This window comes from Nerophis lumbriciformis, linkage group LG37 (assembly GCF_033978685.3).
Source record: "Nerophis lumbriciformis linkage group LG37, RoL_Nlum_v2.1, whole genome shotgun sequence".
NCBI classification, from domain to species: Eukaryota; Metazoa; Chordata; class Actinopteri; order Syngnathiformes; family Syngnathidae; genus Nerophis; species Nerophis lumbriciformis.
This window is the reverse complement of record NC_084584.2, coordinates 8,099,502-8,122,500: the sequence shown is the minus strand read 5'-3', so window position 1 is coordinate 8,122,500 and position 22,999 is coordinate 8,099,502. Positions and strand designations below refer to the sequence as shown.

General features: G+C 38.3%; 1 protein-coding gene across 1 annotated transcript in view; it reads right to left on the bottom strand.

Moving 5' to 3' along the window:
- LOC133577389 (BMP/retinoic acid-inducible neural-specific protein 3-like) overlaps window positions 1-22,999 on the bottom strand; it is a 70,004-nt gene that overhangs the window by 6,522 nt on the left and 40,483 nt on the right. The window contains exons 5-7 of the mRNA XM_061931186.2: window positions 13,396-13,501; window positions 9,726-9,962; window positions 607-829 (exon numbers count right to left, since the gene is read on the bottom strand). Of these exons, the coding sequence (XP_061787170.2) occupies window positions 607-829; window positions 9,726-9,962; window positions 13,396-13,501 (566 nt within the window). The remainder of the gene's footprint in view (window positions 1-606; window positions 830-9,725; window positions 9,963-13,395; window positions 13,502-22,999) is intronic.

Genomic DNA, 22,999 nt, shown 5'->3' with positions numbered 1-22,999 from the left:
AAACTAACACACAGACACACACACACACGCACAAATGCACACACGCACAGGAACACAAAAACACACATGAACACAAACACACACATGATTACACACACAGACACACAAACACACACAGACACACAAACACACACACACACAAAACAAAAAAACAGACACAAAAACACACACACACACACACACACACACACACACACACACACACACACACACACACACACACACACACACACACACAAACAAACAAACAAACAAACAAACAAACAAACAAACAAACACCAACAAACACACACAAAGAAACAAACAAACACACCTGACAGACACAAACAAACATGAGTACAAAACAGAACTCTTAAAGGGACCCTCTTCCACAAAACTAACTTTTTGTTCCTGTTGGTACCTGATGGTACTTGCTGGTACCTCCTTGTTGTGAATTTTGGATTTTAACTAAAGCACTCTGACTTGAGTAAACATTACATGGGTGTATCTCACCTGGGCCTGTGCAGGACCATGTATCTCACCTGGGCCTCTTGGGACCATGTATCTCACCTGGGCCTGTGCAGGACCATGTATCTCACCTGGGCCTCTTGGGACCATGTATCTCACCTGGGCCTGTGCAGGACTATGTTGGGTTTCTTCCGGCACCTCCTGCTGAGGCTGAAGATCTTGTTGACGGTGCGGCGAGTCTTGGCCAAGAGCTGCTTGGTCCTGGTCTCCATCTGCCTGTAGCGCTGCAGCAGGTTGGCGTCTGTCCTCCACAGAAGTTCCACCACAGACGTGTTGACGGCGTAGTGAGTCGGCAGCTTGCCGACAAAACTCTGGAACTCCTCTGGAAGAAGAGAAGGTGCGGGCGGTTATGGTCCGGAGGAGAGCCAACCAAGAACTGAATCAAGTCCCATCAAGCAAACATCTGGAGAGGAATAATACCAGGAATATGTAAATAGTTTTTTATTATTGCTGATCTTATCTGCGCGGCAGAGAAGAAAGCCGCCTCATGTTTTATTTCCGTCTCCCACTTTCAACAAAGGCAAGATGGCGCATTCATAATAATCAGCAATCACATCTTTCTAAAAAAGTTACTTGGCATACTTTTTTCTTTTAACGGCGAGGAAAACTTCTCTTTTCTGCTTGAGTTATTTTGCAACTTCTTGTCACGCTCACGTGACATTGAGTGTTTGTAAGAAAATGTCACATTGTACTCCAGTGATAATGTACTTGAAATGCTAACAAATGTGAAAGTTAGGAGTTTAAAGGGGAATTGTAATTTTGTCAGTTGTTCACGATCCTCATGTGAGACGAGCACACGCATCTTTTTCTTTTTTTTTTAAATACATTCTAACTCGTAAATAAAGGCTAGCAAAAGTCAGCCAACAATGTAACTAATAGACTATTCTAAAGTGCTCTAAAAAACAAAGTTTTATTTACACGCTGTAAGTATAGAACTTATTGTTGGACTATTACGCTTTGAAACCCGCGACTTATAAAATGGTGCGGCTGCTTTATGGATTTTTTCTTCGCTAGCGGCCATAATGATTTGTACTCAACAAATAATTTTCGTAAAACAGAGACGCTGAAAATAATAATAATAATAATAATAGATTTTATTTGTAAAAAAGCACTTTATATTGAGTAAACAATCTCAAAGTGCTACATTGTATTAAAAAAAAAAAAAAGATAATAAAATAAATAAATATCAACTAGAACAGCCTAATAGCCAGAACTAGCACGCATACATCTAAAAAAAGGCTTTTTTTAAAAGAAGGGTTTTTAAGCCTTTTTTAAAAGCATCCACAGTCTGTGGTGCCCTCAGGTGGTCAGGGAGAGCGTTCCACAGACTGGGAGCACAAAGCCCGCTCTCCGTGTTATTGTTTGTGCTATGGACGAGTTTGCTCACTGCAGGTTGTGCGGGCTGAAAATGTACTTCCTGTTTAATGCCGTCCATAGCGTTTCTCCTCCAAAGGATTCTCCGTTCATCACTAAAAGCAACATTTGTAAGTTTTACAATATAACTAAAACAATTCTTACTTACTAAAGCGTCCCATGTGTGATGTCTGTAGGAGTGTTTTCATGCGTATTTGCACGTGCTATCATAATGTCTTTAGCATTAGCTAATATGCTAACAGGTTTACAAGTGTCTGTGTTAGTATTATCAACTTACATTGTTTCACTTTCACTAATTCCTCAGTAACTTCACCAAAACATCAGCGTGGAGTTATTGAGTCTGTTAATGGGTCCATGACCTCGACTTCTGTTTTGTTGGATCAGATGTTTTACTGCCCTGTTGCAGACACAATTAAGGTGTGTAAATAAACATTTATTAAATATTTATAGTCCGGTGCGGCTAATATATGTAAACATAGGTTTTCTTCTAAAATGTGTTGGCCGCCTCCTACTTGCCGTATATTACAAATGAGAAAAAACGAAAATATGTGTTCTTTTCTTAGATTAGGGTTGTAAATGATGGGCTAAATAAAGTGCACTTCCTCTTTAAGATACAAAAAAAAAAATGCAGTTCATTTGTCGTAACGGAGGCCATGATGATTATCAGCTTCGAGGAGATGTGTATACAAAAACATAAATAGCTGCTAGCCGCTTGTCAGCCGGGGGACTGCAGAAAGTGGTCATGCACTAAAAGTCATTCATTGGCAATTTTCACGAAAATGCAGTTTGGTGGCCGATGGAGCGACACGTCCCCACTTTCAAGTAGTTATATCCCAGTTTCTTGTCTGTTCTATTCGTCCATGTGAATACTCTCATATACAATTTTTCCTTTTCAACAAGCTTTTCCATGATGTGATCCATCTTGCGATTCAGTTCAGAAATCGCCCCAGTCTGTGTTCTCACAGCCCGACCCAATGCTTCCATTGTGATGAACAGCCGTTGGGCTCCTTGAGTGGCTGCCATCGTCTTCCGAATTTGACGATACACCAGAGCAATGCCCAGCCCAATCAGCAGGTGCCCCGCGATCACGGTTCCAAATAGGTAAATATCTTCCACGTCCTCGATGGAAAGGACTGAGAGGCACATGATTCTCCATTCATCCCAGGAGTCTCTCATGTACCCCGCAGCAATGGTTCCATCAGGGCAGCCAGGCTCCTCGAACCTCTTTTCCTCGTCGAAAATACTTTGTCAATTGCGTCGAGAGTCCAGCTGATCATATCCATGTTTGATGTTTAGATTTGAGGACAGCGCAAAGAAAGAGGCTTCAAAAAAGTTCAGACAGGACAAGGACACGAAGAAAGCAAGCAGGGAAGGAGGGAGCGGAGAGAAATGCGACCGCCCTCACCAAGAGGCAAGACAGAAACTTGGCGCGTTTTGGAAATTTTGGGGAATTGTAGCAAGGTTTACTTGTACTGTCCCTGTCAAAGAAATACGTCAATCAATCAAATGATTCCGATAATGTGAAAGTGCTCGCTGTCTTTGACATGGACTGAAAGATCGTAACCTCGCAAATAATCCACACTTCCACCACTTTTACAAGCCGAACAAAACTGTCAATCAAAAGGATAACAATGCATCCACTTTTCCCTTGACGGGTTACAAAAGTTGTACTAAAACTCTGCTTTTTTTCCCTTTAAAGATATCACCTTGTTTGTGTAAAATCCTCTTCCCCACACTCGGGGGAAGAGACAAGCTTGGCTGGCAGGTGGTTCTTTAATATTCACGCTTGAGATGAGACTACCTGCGGGTAAATTGCCCCGTAAACGCCGGTCGAGGCCGGTAATCCAATCAGGGGCGGAAAATGTGTTTATGCTAATGATGGTTTTGTTTCACAATAATGCCATCTCGCGTTATTAGGTCTTTTCTGTGCATGAGCCAATTTGCTGAGGACGAGGACAAGCAGGCTGCTCGGTGCGAGTCAGACCATCGATTAGCCAACGCCGCTGTTCCGGGTGCGTGAACAAGCCCTGGCCGGGAGCCCAGCCAGACTCCTAAGGTCACGGCTTTATTAAAGATTGATATTTGATTAATTAGGTGTCTTGTTAAGTGGTTCATGGGAGCACTTCAGAGAGGTGAACTTGACGTGGTCATAGTTTCGACACAGGGACCTATAGAGAGCTGTGAGGAGCACAGACAGACTCCTAAGGTCACAGCTTTATTGAAGATTTACTGATAGTTAATTAGGTGTCTTGTTAAGTGGTTCATGGGAGCACTTCAGACGGAGCAGGTGAACTTGACGTGGTCATAGTTTCGACACAGGGACCCAGAAAGAGCTGCGAGGAGCCCAGCCAGACTCCTAAGGTTACGGCATTACTAAAGATTTACTGATAGTTAATTAATGAGGTGTCTTGTTAAGTGGTTCCTGGGAGCATTTCAGAGAGGTGAACTTGACGTGGTCATAGTTTCCACAAGGGGCCCTCATAGAGCTGCGAGGAGCCCAGCCAGTCTCCTAAGGTCACGGCTTTATTGAAGATTGGTAGTTAATTAATAAGGTGACTTGTTAAGTGGTTCATGGGAGCACTTCAGAGAGGTGAACTTGACGTGGTCATAGTTTCGACACAGGGACCTATAGAGAGCTGTGAGGAGCACAGACAGACTCCTAAGGTCACAGCTTTATTGAAGATTTACTGATAGTTAATTAGGTGTCTTGTTAAGTGGTTCATGGGAGCAGGTGAACTTGACGTGGTCATAGTTTCGACACAGGGGCCCAGAAAGAGCTGCGAGGAGCCCAGCCAGACTTTTAAGGTCACGGCATTACTAAAGATTTACTGATCGTTAATTAATGAGGTGTCCTGTTAAGTGGTTCACAAGAGCATTTCAGAGAGGTGAACTTGAAGTGGTCATAGTTTCCACAAGGGGCCCTACATAGAGCTGCGAGGAGCCCAGCCAGACTCCTAAGGTCACGGCTTTACTACATTTTTACCGATAGTTAAATAATGAGATGTCTTGTTAAGTGATTCACGGGAACACTTCAGAGAGGTAAACTTGACGTGGTCATAGTTTCCACACGGGGACCTATAGAAAGCTGTGAGGAGCCTAGCCAGACATCTAAGGTCATGGTTTATTAAAGATTGATAGTTGATTACTTGTTAAGCGGTTCACGTGAGCACTTCAGAGAGAGCAGGTGAAGTTGACGCGGTCATAGTTTCCACACGAGGACCTATAAAGAGCTGCGAGGAGCCCAGCCAGGCTTCTAAGGTCACGGCTTTACTAAAGATTTACTGATAGTTAATTAATCAAGTGTTTTGTTAAGTGGTTCACGGGAGCACTTCGGACGAAGCAGGTGAACTTGACGTGGTCATAGTTTCGAGACAGGGACCCAGAAAGAGCTGCGAGGAGCCCAGCCAGACTCCTAAGGTCACGGCATTACTAAAGATTTACTGATAGTTAATTAATGAGGTGTCTTGTTAAGTGGTTCCTGGGAGCATTTCAGAGAGGTGAACTTGACGTGGTCATAGTTTCCACAAGGGGCCCTCATAGAGCTGCGAGGAGCCCAGCCAGTCTCCTAAGGTCACGGCTTTATTGAAGATTGGTAGTTAATTAATTAGGTGTCTTGTTAAGTGGTTCATGGGAGCACTTCAGAGAGGTGAACTTGACGTGGTCATAGTTTCGACACAGGGACCTATAGAGAGCTGTGAGGAGCACAGACAGACTCCTAAGGTCACAGCTTTATTGAAGATTTACTGATAGTTAATTAGGTGTCTTGTTAAGTGGTTCATGGGAGAAGGTGAACTTGACGTGGTCATAGTTTTGACACAGGGGCCCAGTAAAGCATTACAGGGGCCCAGTAAAGCATTACTAAAGATTTACTGATCGTTAATTAATGAGGTGTCTTGTTAAGTGGTTCATGGGAGCACTTCAGACGGAGCAGGTGAACTTGACGTGGTCATAGTTTCGACACAGGTGCCCAGAAAGAGCTGTGAGGAGCCCGGCCAGACTTTTAAGGTCACGGCATTACTAAAGATTTACTGATAATTAATTAATGAGGTGTCTTGTTAAGTGGTTCATGGGAGCATTTCAGAGAGGTGACTTTGAAGTGGTCATAGTTTCCACAAGGGGCCCTACATAGAGCTGCGAGGAGCCCAGCCAGACTCCTAAGGTCACGGCTTTACTACATTTTTACTGATAGTTAATTAATGAGGTGTCTTGTTAAGCGGTTCATGGGAGCACTTCAGAGAGGTGAACTTGACGTGGTCATAGTTTCCACACGGGGACCTATAGAAAGCTGTGAGGAGCCCAGCCAGACATCTAAGGTCATGGTTTATTAAAGATTGATAGTTGATTACTTAGGTGTCTTGTTTAGTGGTTCAAAGGAGCACTTCAGAGAGAGCAGGTGAACTTGACGCGGTCATAGTTTCCACACGAGGACCTATAAAGAGCTGCGAGGAGCCCAGCCAGGCTCCTAAGGTCACGGCTTTACTAAAGATTTAATGATAGTTAATTAATTAGGTGTTTTGTTAAGTGGTTCACGGGAGCACTTCGGAAGAAGCAGGTGAACTTGACGTGGTCATAGTTTCGACAAGGGGCCCTCATAGAGCTGCGAGGAGCCCAACCAGACTCCTAAGGTCACGACTTTATTGAAGATTTACTGATAGTTAATTAGGTGTCTTGTTAAGTGGTTCACGGGAGCACTTCAGAGAGAGCAGGTGAACTTGTCATGGTCATAGTTTTGACATGGGGACCTATAGAAATCTGCGAGGAGCCCAGCCAGACTCCTAAGGTCACAGCTTTACAAATGATTGATAGTTAGTTAGTTGATAATTAGGTGTCTTGTTAAGTGGTTCACGGGAGCACTTCAGAGAGAGCAGGGGAACTTGACATGGTCATAGTTTCGACATGGGGACCTATAGAGAGCTGCGAGGAGCCCAGCCAGACTCCTAAGGTCACGGCTATACTAAAGATTTACTGATAATTAATTAATTAGGTGTCTTGTTAAGTGGTTCACGGGAGCACTTCGGAAGGAGCAGGTGAACTTTATGTGGTCATAGTTTCGACACAGGGACCTATAGAGAGCTGCGAGGAGCCCAGCCAGACTCCTAAGGTCACGACTTTATTGAAGATTTACTGATAGTTAATTAGGTGTCTTGTTAAGTGGTTCATGGGAGCACTTCAGAGAGAGCAGGTGAACTTGTCATGGTCATAGTTTTGACATGGGGACCTATAGAAATCTGCGAGGAGCCCAGCCAGACTCCTAAGGTCACAGCTTTACAAATGATTGATAGTTAGTTAGTTGATAATTAGGTGTCTTGTTAAGTGGTTCACGGGAGCACTTCAGAGAGAGCAGGGGAACTTGACATGGTCATAGTTTCGACATGGGGACCTATAGAGAGCTGCGAGGAGCCCAGCCAGACTCCTAAGGTCACGGCTATACTAAAGATTTACTGATAATTAATTAATTAGGTGTCTTGTTAAGTGGTTCACGGGAGCACTTCGGAAGGAGCAGGTGAACTTTATGTGGTCATAGTTTCGACACAGGGACCTATAGAGAACTGCGAGGAGCCCAGCCAGACTCCTAAGGTCACGACTTTATTGAAGATTTACTGATAGTTAATGAGGTGTCTTGTTAAGTGGTTCACGGGAGCACTTCAGAGAGAGCAGGTGAACTTGTCATGGTCATAGTTTTGACATGGGGACCTATAGAAATCTGCGAGGAGCCCAGCCAGACTCCTAAGGTCATAGCTTTATTAATGATTGATAGTTAATTAATGAGGTGTCTTGTTAAGTGGTTCACGGGAGCACTTCAGAGAGAACAGGGGAACTTGACATGGTCATAGTTTCGACATGGGGACCTATAGAGAGCTGCGAGGAGCCCAGCCAGACTCCTAAGGTCATGGCTATACTAAAGATTTACTGATAATTAATTAATTAGGTGTCTTGTTAAGTGGTTCACGGGAGCACTTCGGAAGGAGCAGGTGAACTTTATGTGGTCATAGTTTCGACACAGGGACCTATAGAGAGCTGCGAGGAGCCCAGCCAGACTACTAAGGTCTTGGCTTTATTAAAGATTGATAGTTAATTAATGAGGTGTCTTGTTAAGTGGTTCACGGGAGCACTTCAGAGAGAGCAGGTGAACTTGACGCGGTCATAGTTTCCACACGAGGACCTATAAAGAGCTGCGAGGAGCCCAGCCAGGCTCCTAAGGTCACGGCTTTACTAAAGATTTACTGATAGTTAATTAATTAGGTGTTTTATTAAGTGGTTCACGGGAGCACTTCGGACGAAGCAGGTGAACTTGACGTGGACATAGTTTCGACACAGGGACCCAGAAAGAGCTGCGAGGAGCCCAGCCAGACTCCTATGGTCACGGCATTACTAAAGATTTACTGATAGTTAATTAATAAGGTGTCTTGTAAAGTGGTTCCTGGGAGCATTTCAGAGAGGTGAACTTGAAGTGGTCATAGTTTCCACAAGGGGCCCTACATAGAGCTGCGAGGAGCCCAGCCAGACTCCTAAGGTCACGGCTTTATTGAAGATTTACTGATAGTTAATTAGGTGTCTTGTTAAGTAGTTCATGGGAGCACTTCAGAGAGAGCAGGTGAACTTGTCATGGTCATAGTTTCGACATGGGGACCTATAGAAATCTGTGAGGAGCCCAGCCAGACTCCTAAGGTCACAGCTTTATTAATGATTGATAGTTAATTAATGAGGTGTCTTGTTAAGTGGTTCACGGGAGCACTTCAGAGAGAGCAGGGGAACTTGACATGGTCATAGTTTCGACATGGGGACCTATAGAGAGCTGCGAGGAGCCCAGCCAGACTCCTAAGGTCACGGCTATATTGAAGATTTACTGATAGTTAGTTAATTAGGTGTTTTGTTTAAGTGGTTCACGGGAGCACTTCGGATGAAGCAGGTGAACTTGACGTGGACATAGTTTCGACACAAGGACCCAGAAAGAGCTGTGAGGAGCCCAGCCAGACTCCTAAGGTCATGGTTTATTAAAGATTGATAGTTGATTACTTAGGTGTCTTGTTAAGCGGTTCACAGGAGCACTTCAGAGAGAGCAGGTGAACTTGACGCGGTCATAGTTTCCACACGAGGACCTATAAAGAGCTGCGAGGAGCCCAGCCAGGCTTCTAAGGTCACGGCTTTACTAAAGATTCACTGATAGTTAATTAATTAAATGTTTTGTTAAGTGGTTCACGGGAGCACTTCGGACGAAGCAGGTGAACTTGACGTCGTCATAGTTTCGACACAGGGACCCAGAAAGAGCTGCGAGGAGCCCAGCCAGACTCCTAAGGTCACGGCATTACTAAAGATTTACTGATAGTTAATTAATGAGGTGTCTTGTTAAGTGGTTCCTGGGAGCACTGCGGAAGGAGCAGGTGAACTTTATGTGGTCATAGTTTCGACACAGGGACCTATAGAGAGCTGCGAGGAGCCCAGCCAGACTCCTAAGGTCTTTAAAGATTGATAGTTAATTAATGAGGTGTCTTGTTAAGTGGTTCATGGGAGCACTTTGGTGAGAGCAGGTGAACTTGACGCGGTCATAGTTTCGACGCGGGGACCTATAGAGAGCTGGGTAGCGAGATCTGACACTTGGAGTGACAGCTTTTTTGATTAAGCTTGGCAACACCTGACAGCCGAGCCACGTGTCAGAACAGGAACAAGACGTGGCTTTTCTGTTCACGTTAGTTTCAAACCCTCGCCCGAGTCTGCTCTTATCCCCGGAAAAAAAACCAACCGTAAGTTCACAACCATTTCTTTCCGCTGCAATTAGGACCTGAGTGGTTGACATTTTCAAATGATTTCCTGAGAGCCGCAGCAAGTTGCGACCCCTGACTCACCGGATTCCTCAAACTCCCGGTCGGTTCGCCTCCAGGCCTCTCTGATGCGCAGCAGGTTGTTTTCCAGAGCGTCCAGGTCAGCGTGGGGACAGTTGCAGCGCGGAAAGGCCACGCCGCACGCACACCAGCACTCGCTGTCTTGGCACATAAAATGACCCTCGGATTTACAGCCAATGTAGTCCAGCGCCGCCTGGATGAAGCGGCTCCGCAAGTAGCCGGGGAGGACGACCTGGAGCCCTGCGGAGTGTGAAAGACAAGCCGTAGACCAAGGCGGTTATTATAGAAGTGCTTCTTCCTATAATTACAATCAAATCTCAACACTAATTGCAAGGCTCCAGCTCAGCCTGACATTATGGATTCCTCTGCACCCTCCCTTTATCTCCAAAATCTATTGACACGTCACTTCGTTAGCGGCCTTTTGTTTTGTCCGAGCACACCACCGCCATCCTGCTGCCAGAAGCGCTCGCTAAAAGGGACTAAATGTTTTGCCCTTAATCGTCTCCCGCAAAAAAAGTATGTTGCTTGTTTTAGTGAAATCACTTGGCTCTTTAAAAGGGTCATTAAAGGCCGATTTAAAAAAGATCAATGGGCTTTCAGCCGGGCTACAAAGGTTATAGGCTTGCTTTCAGTAGACTCTTAAAGCAGTAATATCTCCTTGCACGGCGCTTCTTCATTCAACTACAGAAGACCGGAGGTCTCTGAGGGGTATTTCTGCCAGGGGAGGTCTTTATTTGCACAGTGAGAGATGGATGGGACAGAACAGACGTTAAAGTTCATGTAAATACTCAAACAATGAAAGTGTTTAATCACCAGTAATTGCAGGTTGTTTATGAATAACTCAATTTATCGCAGATAAATGTACAAAAGCCAAAAGAGAATACAACAAATCCTTTTCAACTTATATTCAATTGAACAGACTGCAAAGACAAGATATTTAATTTTTTTGTGTGCAAATAATCATTAACTTCCGGCCCAGTGAAGCCGGAAGCGTTTCTGGGTGTTGTTGATAAATCAATCAATCGATCAATCAATGTTTATTTATATAGCCTTAAATCACAAGTGTCTCAAAGGGCTGCACAAGCCACAACGACATCCTCGGTACAAAGCCCACATAAGGGCAAGGAAAAACTCACCCCAGTGGGACGTCGATGTGAATGACTATGAGAAACCTTGGAGAGGACCGCATATGTGGGTAACCCCCCCCTCTAGGGGAGACCGAATGCAATGGATGTCGAGTGGGTCTGACATAATATTGTGTTTTGATACGCTCTAATAAAATATTATGGTCGACGGTATGGAAAGCAGCGCTAAGATCAAGAAACAGCAACATAGATGACATCCATGGTTAGCAGTAGATCATTAGTCATTTTTGCGAGGGCTGTCTCCGTAGAGTGATTTGCCCTGAAACCGGATTGAAAAGGTTCACAGAGATTGTTAGACACTAAGTGTTCATTTAGCTGCTGTGCGACAATTTTTTCGAGGATTTTGGAAATAAAGGGAAGGTGGTTTACCATGAGGTCAGGATCAAGGTTAGGTCTTTTGAGCAGAGGATGAATAACCGCTTTCTTGAATGCTAGGGGAACAGTGCCAGAGGAAAGTGATAAGTTTATAATATTTAGCACTGATGGACCTAATAATACAAAAAGCTCCTTGATAAGTTTCCCAGGAAGTGGGTCAAGTAAACATGTTGTTTGTTTTATCCCACTTACACGCCGTAATAGTTCCTCTAATGTTATTTCATCAAAAAGAGAGAGACTATTTTGTATTGCAGTATCCGTCGTAGATACAGTTGTATCTGTGTTAATAGAACCCAGTTGTAGCTGGGATGCGTTGTCTTTAATCTCCTTTCTAATGAGTTCAATTTTCTTATTAAAGAAATTCATAAAGTCATCTGCCGAGTGGGTGGAGCTATTGGGAGGGGTCCCTTGTTGGGTTAGCGATGCTACTGTACTAAACAAAAATTTAGGGTCGTTTTTGTTGAGGCAGATGAGATTTGAGTAATATTTAGCTTTAGCTAAGGTAAGCATGCGTTTATACGATATTAAACTATCACTCCATGCTTGATGGAAAACCTCAAGTTTAGTCGCGCGCCATTTGCGTTCCAGCTTTCTACATGATAATTTATGAGCTCTGGTTTCTTCTGTAAACCATGGGGTGCGCCTTTTAGGTGACCTTTTTTGTTTTAGCGGTGCTATACTATCAATGGTTTCGCGCAGGGCATTGTCAAAGTTGTTAGTTAGGTTATCAATAGAGCCGACATAATTTGGGAATGGTGCTATTACCGAAGGCAGTAGGTCAGCAAGAGTCATCGTTGTGGCAGCATTAATGTTGCGGCTGCTATAGCAATTATTATTATTATTAGCTTGTTGACAATGAGTCAGAACTGGCTGTGGCTTTGCATAGTAGAGCTTTAACTCGCACTTACAGATGTGGCGACCGACTGTAGTTACTGACAGTGGTTTTCTGAAGTGTTCCTGAGCCCATGTGGTGATATCCTTTACACACTGATGCCCGAGGGATCCAAGGTGCGTAATATCATGGCTTACGTGCAGTGATTTCTCCAGATTCTCTGAACCTTTTGATGATATTACGGAGCGTAGATGGTGAAATTCCTTATTGAGAAATGTTGTTCTTAAACAAATCGTTCAGACATTTGTTGACAAAGTGGTGACCCTCGCCCCGTCCTTGTTTGGGAATGACTGGAAGCTGTTTTTATACCCAATCATGGCACCCACCTGTTCCCAATTAGCCTGTTCAAATGTGGGATGTTCCAAATAAGTCTTTGATGAGCATTCCTCAACTCTCTCACTCTTTTTTGCCACTTGTGCCAGCTTTTTTTGAAACATGTTGCAGGCATCAAATTCCAAATGTGCTCATATTTGCAAAAAAGAACAAACATGAAATATCTTGTCTTTGCAGTCTATTCAATTGAATATAAGTTGAAAAGGATTTGTTGTATTCTCTTTTTATTTACCATTTACACAACTTCACTGCTTTTGGGGCTTTGTATATAACTCAAAATTAATCACGATTAATCGTGGACAAATGTACTTTTTTGTCATTCAAATGTACCCTCGAAGGTTAATTTTAACCTGACCGGACAATTAGTTTGCTTTTTCCGAGAGCCAACACAAATTTTGGAAAAAACAGCTTTTCAGATTTGCTGCTCCTTGGTCTTGGGATTACTTTTAAACGGATCTGAGGGCACCTGAACTCATCCCTTTGGGGGGATTTCCGAAACTGTGCATTGTGCCTGTTTTTAACTTGTTTTTACCGAAACATTATATACCATATTAATATATGGAAGTCATTTCTTTTTATAATTGTGGCCTGTTGCTGCAGTTTTTAGATGTATTTCCCTAACTTTGAGGTTTAAATCTCAAGGAGTTTTTACCTGCTTAAATAAAGGATATTGATTTATTGATTGAATGAGTGACAGATATCTTTTAAACGGGACATAAACATGCTTTTAATGACAACAAAATCAAATTGCATGCCTGGCCAGATTTTGTATACTGTAGGAATAAAGAAATTGCATTCCTGCTGTAGGAGCACTTGCATTCAGAGGAGAGGAGCAGTTACCACAAAGTGTGGATTGTTCAATTCACGCGTTGTCTTTTTTTGTCGTACTCGTTTTATAAAATTGACTCGGAACTGATCCGAGTCTTACCTTGTAGCTGAACCTTGTTCTCTGGGCTGTGGACCAGAACAGAACTGACGGTGTCCAGATTGTCGTAGTTGCTGCATCCCAGTGGCCCGGTTCTGGTTTCAGTTACCTGCCGAAACAAAGTCAAGACATTTTTGACCCGCGTTTTCTCTTACTCTTTGCACCGTGCACGTTTTGAAGAAGTGTATTTCCTTCTGGGAGTTTCCGTTTTTTATTTCCTTCACTCAATATTATATACTTGGGTTGTCCCCATACCAATATTTTGGTACTGGTAAATGTATTTAGATACTTTTCTAAATAAAGGGGACCACAAAAAAATTTCATTATTGTCTTTATTGTAACAACAAATCTTAGAGTACATGAAACATATGTTTATTATTGTCATTTAGTCCTTAAATAAAATATATAACTTGTCTTTTAGTAGTAAGTAAACAAACAAAGGGGCAGACTGGCTCATACATGCACATGTGTCCTCCACTCTTGCCATTTCTAATGCAAAGTATCGTGTAGTTGTAATTTAAAATATGTCGGTAACCCTAACCCTAACCCTAACCCTAACCCTGTGGAAGCGCTAAAAACTACATGGCTGGCGGGGAGAAGACGCTGTCGAAGTGGAGGCACGTAAAAAGATGTGTAAAACGTCATCCATGTGACATTTTGAGCAAAGAAGCGGCGAGACATGTTATGTAGACCTCGAGGAAGTCTTTTAGAAGTTGTAAGAAAACTGCACTTTTTTAAAAATGTTGCCCATTGTTCTCAATTCTTCATCATTTTCTGTGTCTAAGTAGTAAACAACTGCTAGTGCGAGGCAGCTAACAAGGCATTGAACTATTCTCTTAGCAGAGGGCTGGAAGGAGGGTTCCAATTACCTGGCGTGACCTGCATAGCGACATTGTCCTTGGAAGAGCTAACACAGAGGAACTACTTTTCTGGCGCCTTGCTCACACTGCTCCTTCCAGCGTGCTGCTAACAACTAGCTGGTGTTGGTAGATAACATTTAACTATTTATTTTAGTACATGTTGTACAAGTAGTCAGTGACGCTCCATTTGTGTAATTATTAGCCTCAACCCCAGTCAACATGATGCTAATGCTAACAAACTATCGCTAAAGCCAGTGTGTTTGTGTTGTCGGCGTGAGCTAAACACTGCCATTTATTATTGATGTATTGTTATTTACAGATAAACCCTGACATTTATTATTGATATATTGTTATTTACAGATAAACCCTGACATTTATTATTGATATATTGTTATTTACAGATAAACACTGACATTTATTATTGATATATTGTTATTTACAGATAAACCCTGACATTTATTATTGATATATTGTTATTTACAGATAAACACTGACATTTATTATTGATATATTGTTATTTACAGATAAACCCTGACATTTATTATTGATATATTGTTATTTACAGATAAACACTGACTTTTATTATTTATATATATTGTTATTTACAGATACACACTGACAGTTATTGTTTATATGTTGTATTTACAGATAAACACTGACATGTATTATTTATGTACTGTTATTTACAGATAAACACTGGCAATTATTATTGATATATTGTTATTTACATATAAACACTGACATTTATTATTGATATGTTGTTATTTACAGATAAACACTGACATTGATATATTGTTATTTACAGATAAACACTGACATTTATTATTGATATATTGTTATTTACAGATAAACACGAACATGTATTATTGATATATTGTTATTTACATATAAACACTGACATTTATTATTGATATATTGTTATTTACAGATGAACACGGACATTTATTATTGATATATTGTTATTTACAGATGAACACGGACATTTATTATTGATATATTGTTATCTACATATAAACACTGAGATTTATTAATGATGTATTGTTATTTACAGATAAACACGGACATTTATTATTGATATACTGTTATTTACAGATAAACACTGACATGTATCATTGATATATTGTTATTTACGCATAAACACTGACATGTATTATTAACATATTGTTATTTACATATGAACAATGTTATGTATTATTGATATATTGTTATTTACAGATAAACACTGACATTTATTATTGATATATTATTTACAGATAAACACTGACATTTATTATTGATATATTGTTATTTACAGATAAACACTGACATGTATTATTGATATATTGTTATATACAGATAAACACTGATATTTATTATTGATATATTGTTATTTACAGATAAACACTGACATGTATCATTGATATATTGTTATTTACGCATAAACACTGACATGTATTATTGACATATTGTTATTTACATATGAACAATGTTATGTATTATTGATATATTGTTATTTACAGATAAACACTGACATTTATTATTGATATATTGTTATTCACAGATAAACCCTGACATTTATTATTGATATAATGTTATTTACAGATAAACACTGACATGTATTATTGATATATTGTTATTAACAGATAAACCCTGACATTTATTATTGATATATTGTTATTTAAAGATAAACCCTGACATTTATTATTGATATATTGTTATTTACAGATAAACCCTGACATTTATTATTGATATATTGTTATTTACAGATAAACACTGACATTTATTATTGATATATTGTTATTTACAGATAAACCCTGACATTTATTATTGATATATTGTTATTTACAGATAAACACTGACTTCTATTATTTATATATATTGTTATTTACAGATACACACTGACAGTTATTGTTTATATGTTGTATTTACAGATAAACACTGACATGTATTATTTATATATTGTTATTTACAGATAAACACTGGCAATTATTATTGATGTATTGTTATTTACATATAAACACTGACATTTATTATTGATATGTTGTTATTTACAGATAAACACTGACATTATTGATATATTGTTATTTACAGATAAACACTGACATTTATTATTGATATATTGTTATTTACAGATAAACACGAACATGTATTATTGATATATTGTTATTTACATATAAACACTGACATTTATTATTGATATATTGTTATTTACAGATAAACACGGACATTTATTATTGATATATTGTTATCTACATATAAACACTGAGATTTATTAATGATATATTGTTATTTACAGATAAACACGGACATTTATTATTGACATACTGTTATTTACAGATAAACACTGACATGTATCATTGATATATTGTTATTTACGCATAAACACTGACATGTATTATTGACATATTGTTATTTACATATGAACAATGTTATGTATTATTGATATATTGTTATTTACAGATAAACACTGACATTTATTATTGATATGTTATTTACAGATAAACACTGACATTTATTATTGATATATTGTTATTTACAGATAAACACTGACATGTATTATTGATATATTGTTATATACAGATAAACACTGACATTTATTATTGATATATTGTTATTTACAGATAAACACTGACATGTATCATTGATATATTGTTATTTACGCATAACACTGACATGTATTATTGACAAATTGTTATTTACATATGAACAATGTTATGTATTATTGATATATTGTTATTTACAGATAAACACTGACATTTATTATTGATATATTATTTACAGATAAACACTGACATTTCTTATTGATCTATTGTTATTTACAGATAAACATTGACATGTATTATTGATATATTGTTATATACAGATAAACACTGACATTTATTATTGATATATTGTTATTTACAGATAAACACTGACATTTATTATTGATATATTATTTACAGATAAACACTGATATGTACTATTGATATATTGTTATTTACAGATAAACACTGACATGTATTATTGACATATTGTTATTTACAGATAAACACTGATATGTATTATTGATATATTGTTATTTACATATAAACAATGTAATTATTATTGATATATTGTTATTTACAGGTAAACACTGACATTTATTATTGATATATTATTTACAGATAAACACTGACTTATTTTTGATATTGTTATTTACAGATAAACACTGACATGTATTATTGATACATTATTTACAGATAAACACTGACTTATTTTTGATATTGTTATTTACAGCTAAACACTGACATTTATTATTGATATATTATTTACAAATAAACACTGACTTATTTTTGATATTGTTATTTACAGCTAAACACTGACATTTATTATTGATATATTATTTACAGATAAACACTGACATTTATTATTGATATATTGTTATTTACAGATAAACACTGATATGTATTATTGATATATTGTTATTTACAGATAAACACTGATATGTATTATTGATATATTGTTATTTACATATAAACAATGTAATTATTATTGATATATTGTTATTTACAGGTAAACACTGACATTTATTATTGATATATTATTTACAGATAAACACTGACATGTATTATTGATGTCTTGTTATTTACGGCATATTTTCGCACAATGTTGGATTCCTTAGCTTCATCCATTCCATAATTTAGCCGTTTTTGAACAAAAATCCGTAGATAAGATGCACCTTTGTATAAGCCGCAGGGTTCATAACCTTGTAAAATACGCTTGTTTAATTTTGCATGAAATTGTTCATTTTATTTATTGAAGTCTGCCACATTTTTAGGACTGAAGTTTTTGGAGAAATTTGAGCAAAGGAAGTAGAAATAAATAAATAAATAAATGACCTTGGATTGTTTTTAGGAGTTTTCATGAGGAGACTGGAAATGGATCCTGGGAGGGTATGTTAGGATGTTAGGGCTATGCTATGTTACGTTATGTTATGTTAGGATGTTAGGGCTATGTTACGTTATGTTATGTTAGGATGTTAGGGCTATGTTACATTATGTTATTTTAGGATGTTAGGGTTATGTTATGTTATGTTAGGATGTTAGGGCTATGTTATGTTATGTTAGGATGTTAGGATGTTAGGGCTATGTTACATTATGTTATTTTAGGATGTTAGGGTTATGTTATGTTATGTTAGGATGTTAGGGCTATGTTATGTTATGTTAGGATGTTAGGATGTTAGGGCTATATTATGTTATGTTATGTTAGGATGTTAGGGCTATGTTACGTTATGTTATGTTAGGATGTTAGGGCTATGTTACGTTATGTTATGTTAGGATGTTAGGGCTATGTTACGTTATGTTATGTTAGGATGTTAGGGCTATGTTACGTTATGTTAGGATGTTAGGGCTATGTTATGCTATGTTATGTTAGGATGTTAGGGCTATGTTACGTTATGTTATGTTAGGATGTTAGGGCTATGTTACGTTATGTTAGGATGTTAGGGCTATGTTATGCTATGGTATGTTAGGATGTTAGGGCTATGTTACGTTATGTTATGTTAGGATGTTAGGGCTATGTTATGTTATGTTAGGATGTTAGGGCTATGTTATGCTATGTTATGTTAGGATGTTAGGGCTATGTTACGTTATGTTATGTTAGGATGTTAGGGCTATGTTATGTTATGTTATGTTAGGATGTTAGGGCTATGTTACGTTATGTTAGGATGTTAGGGCTATGTTATGTTATGTTATGTTATGTTAGGATGTTAGGGCTATGTTACATTAGGATGTTAGGGCTATGTTATGTTATGTTATGTTATGTTAGGATGTTAGGGCTATGTTACATTAGGATGTTAGGGCTATGTTATGTTATGTTATGTTAGGATGTTAGGGCTATGTTATGTTATGTTATGTTAGGATGTTAGGGCTATGTTATGTTATGTTAGGATGTTAGGGCTATGTTATGTTATGTTAGGATGTTAGGGCTATGTTACGTTATGTTATGTTATGTTATGTTATGTTATGTTATATTATGTTATGTTAGGATGTTAGGGCTATGTATTGTTATGTTATGTTAGGATGTTAGGGCTATGTATTGTTATGTTATGTTAGGATGTTAGGGCTATGTTACGTTATGTTATGTTATGTTAGGATGTTAGGGCTATGTTATGTTATGTTATGTTAGGATGTTAGGGCTATGTTACGTTATGTTACGTTATGTTATGTTATGTTAGGGCTATGTTATGTTATGTTATGTTAGGATGTTAGGGCTATGTTATGCTATGTTATGTTAGGATGTTAGGGCTATGTTATGTTATGTTATGTTATGTTAGAATGTTAGGGCTATGTTATGTTATGTTATGCTAGAATGTTAGGGCTATGTTACGCTATGTTATGTTAGGATGTTAGGGCTATGTTATGTTATGTTATGTTAGGATGTTAGGGCTATGTTATGTTATGTTATGTTAGGATGTTAGGGCTTTGTTATGTTAGGATGTTAGGGCTATGTTATGTTATGTTATGTTATGTTCGGATGTTAGGGCTGCTTTACATAAAAAGGAAGAGTGCTCCTCCTCCCTGCTTCCTTCTCGCGTCTTCAATCTGCCGCCAAAGAATGGAAGTCAAATGAATGTAATCCATCAGGCTGATGCATCACCATAAGGGCACGTTAGCGGTACGGGACGAGGGCGCTCGTCTTCATCAGCGTGTTGGTACCCTAGAGCTGATGTATGCCTACTTTAATGGCTCCTTCACGTGCTCAAACGGATGATTAGTGTCTTTGTCGGGAGCTCGTAAAGTCCGCTCCTCCCGTGGCGTACGTTTTCATTTGAATCGGAGCGTGAAATGTTGTTTTCACAGAGACGTTTTACTGCTGCGCTACATGTGATAAACCTGATGGAGGACATGTTTCATGCTGCTTGTTAGTCGCATTGCACATCTTCCGCTGGATGTTGGCACACGTTACAACTATGACATCACTGAAGTATTTGCCTATTCACTTTTTCCCGACACTTTAAGCCTTTTTTTAAAAGCATCCACAGTCTGTGGTGCCCTCAGGTGGTCAGGGAGAGCGTTACACAGACTGGGAGCGGCGAGTTGAAAATCGACTTCCTGTTTTTGTCCATAGCGTTTCGACTCCGTACCGATTCTTCCTTCGTCACGCCGACCGAGCAAGTTTTACAATGTAACTAAAACAATTCTTACTCACTAAAGTGTCCCATGTGTGATGTCTGTAGGAGTGTTTTTGTGCATATTTAATTAATCAAGCTAGTGTCTGTGTTAGTATTATTAACTGCACGTTTAGAAATATGACTGAGTTATTATTTCATTGACATCACTGAAGAATTTGCTTATTTACTTTTTCCCTACGCTTTGAACCCTGCAGCTAACTTATGGATATTTCTTCGCTAACGACCAGAATGTTTTGTATTCAACAAATAGTTTTTTTTTTAATAGAACACAGACCGAGACAGTGGAAAGGTGTGTTATTGTTGGTGCTACAGCGCCATCTTTTGGACCAGTTCGCTAACTGCAATAATAATAATAGTAGATTTTATTTGTAAAAAAAGCACTTTACATTGAGCAAACAACCTCAAAGTGCTAGTGTATTTAAAAAAGAAAATAGAAAGATAATAAAATTAATAAAAACTAGAACTAGCACGCATATATATCTAAAAAAGAGGCTTTTTTAAAAAGAAGGGTTTTTAAGCCATTTTTTAACAATCATCCACAGTCTGTGGTGCCCTCAGGTGGTCAGGGAGAGCGTTACACAGACTGGGAGCGGCGAGTTGAAAATCGACTTCCTGTTTTGCCCATAGCGTTTCTACTTCGTACCGATTCTTCCTTCGTCACGCCGCCCGAGCAAGTTTTACAATACAATAGAATACAATACAAATCATCCACAGTCTGTGGTGCCCTCAGGTGGTCAGGGAGAGGGTTACACAGACTGGGAGCGGCGAGTTGAAAATCGACTTCCTGTTTTGTCCATAGCGTTTCTACTTCGTACGGATTCTCCCTTCGTCATTTCAAGCAACGTTTGCAAGTTTTACAATATAACTAAAACAATTCTTACTTACTAAAGTGTCCCATGTGTGATGTCAGTAGGAGTGTTTTCGTGCATATTTCTACCTGCTATCGTAATGTAATCTTAATGTCTTGTTAACATTAGCTAATATGCTAATAGTATTAATAACTTACAATGACATTATTTTTGTGTTGTTTCACTTTCACAAACTCCTCAGTAAATTCACCAGAGAGTCAGCGTGGAGTTATTGAGTCTGTTTAGCTGATTGGAGACTTCTGTTTTGTTTGATCAGCCGTTTTACTGCCCTGTTACAGACACAATTAAGGTTTGTAAATAACGTGCTGTTTTATAATATATGTAAAAATGTTTTTCTTCTAAAATGTGGCGGGGTGCAATAGATTAATCCCATTAGCTTCATTGTTAGCCATTTGCCGTCTATTACAAATTAGAATGCTTGGAAAAAAACAAAAATAAATGTGTTTTTGTCTTACATTAGAGTGGTAAATAATGGGCAAAATAAAAACAAGTTCAGTTTTTAGTTTAGGAAACTAAAAAAAATGCAGTTCATTTGACTTCTGTTTTGTTTGATTGGCCGTTTTACTGCCCTGTTACAGACACAATTAAGGTATGTAAATAAACATTTACAGAATGTATCGTGCTGTTTTATAATATATGTGGAAAAAAAAAAAATCTTCTAAAATGTGGCGGGGTGCAATAGATTACGCCCATTAGCTTCATTGTTAGCCATTTGCCGTATATTACAAATTAGAATGCCTGGAAAAAAACAAAAATAAATGTGTTTTTGTCTTACATTAGAGTGGTAAATAATGGGCAAAATAAAAACAAGTTCAGTTTTTAGTTTAGGAAACTAAAAAAAATGCAGTTCATTTGACTTCTGTTTTGTTTGATTTGCCGTTTTACTGCCCTGTCACAGACACAATTAAGGTATGTAAATAAACATTTACAGAATGTATCGTGCTGTTTTATAAAATATGCAAAAAAAAAAAAAAATTCTAAAATGTGGCGGGATGCAATAGATTACGCCCATTAGCTTCATTGTTAGCCATTTGCCGTATATTACAAATTAGAATGCCAGGAAAAAAACAAAAATAAATGTGTTTTTGTCTTACATTAGAGTGATAAATAATGGGCAAAATAAAAACAAGTTCAGTTTTTAGTTTAGGAAACTAAAAAAAATGCAGTTCATTTGACTTCTATTTGTTTGATTGGCCGTTTTACTGCCCTGTTACAGACACAATTAAGGTATGTAAATGAACATTTACAGAATGTATCGTGCTGTTTTATAATATATGTTAAAAAAAAAAAAATTCTTCTAAAATGTGGCGGGGTGCAATAGATTACGCACATTAGCTTCATTGTTAGCCATTTGCCGTATAATACAAATTAGAATGCCTGAAAAAAAACAAAAATAAATGTGTTTTTGTCTTACATTAGAGTGGTAAATAATGGGCAAAATAAAAACAAGTTCAGTTTTTAGTTTAGGAAACTAAAAAAAATGCAGTTCATTTGACTTCTGTTTGTTTGATTGGCCGTTTTACTGCCCTGTTACAGACACAATTAAGGTATGTAAATAAACATTTACAGAATGTATCGTGCTGTTTTATAATATATGTAAAAAAAAAAAAGTCTTCTAAAATGTGGCGGGGTGCAATAGATTACGCCCATTAGCTTCATTGTTAGCCGGATATTACAAATTAGAATGCCTGGAAAAAAACAAAAATAAATGTGTTTTTGTCTCACATTAGAGTGGTAAATAATGGGCA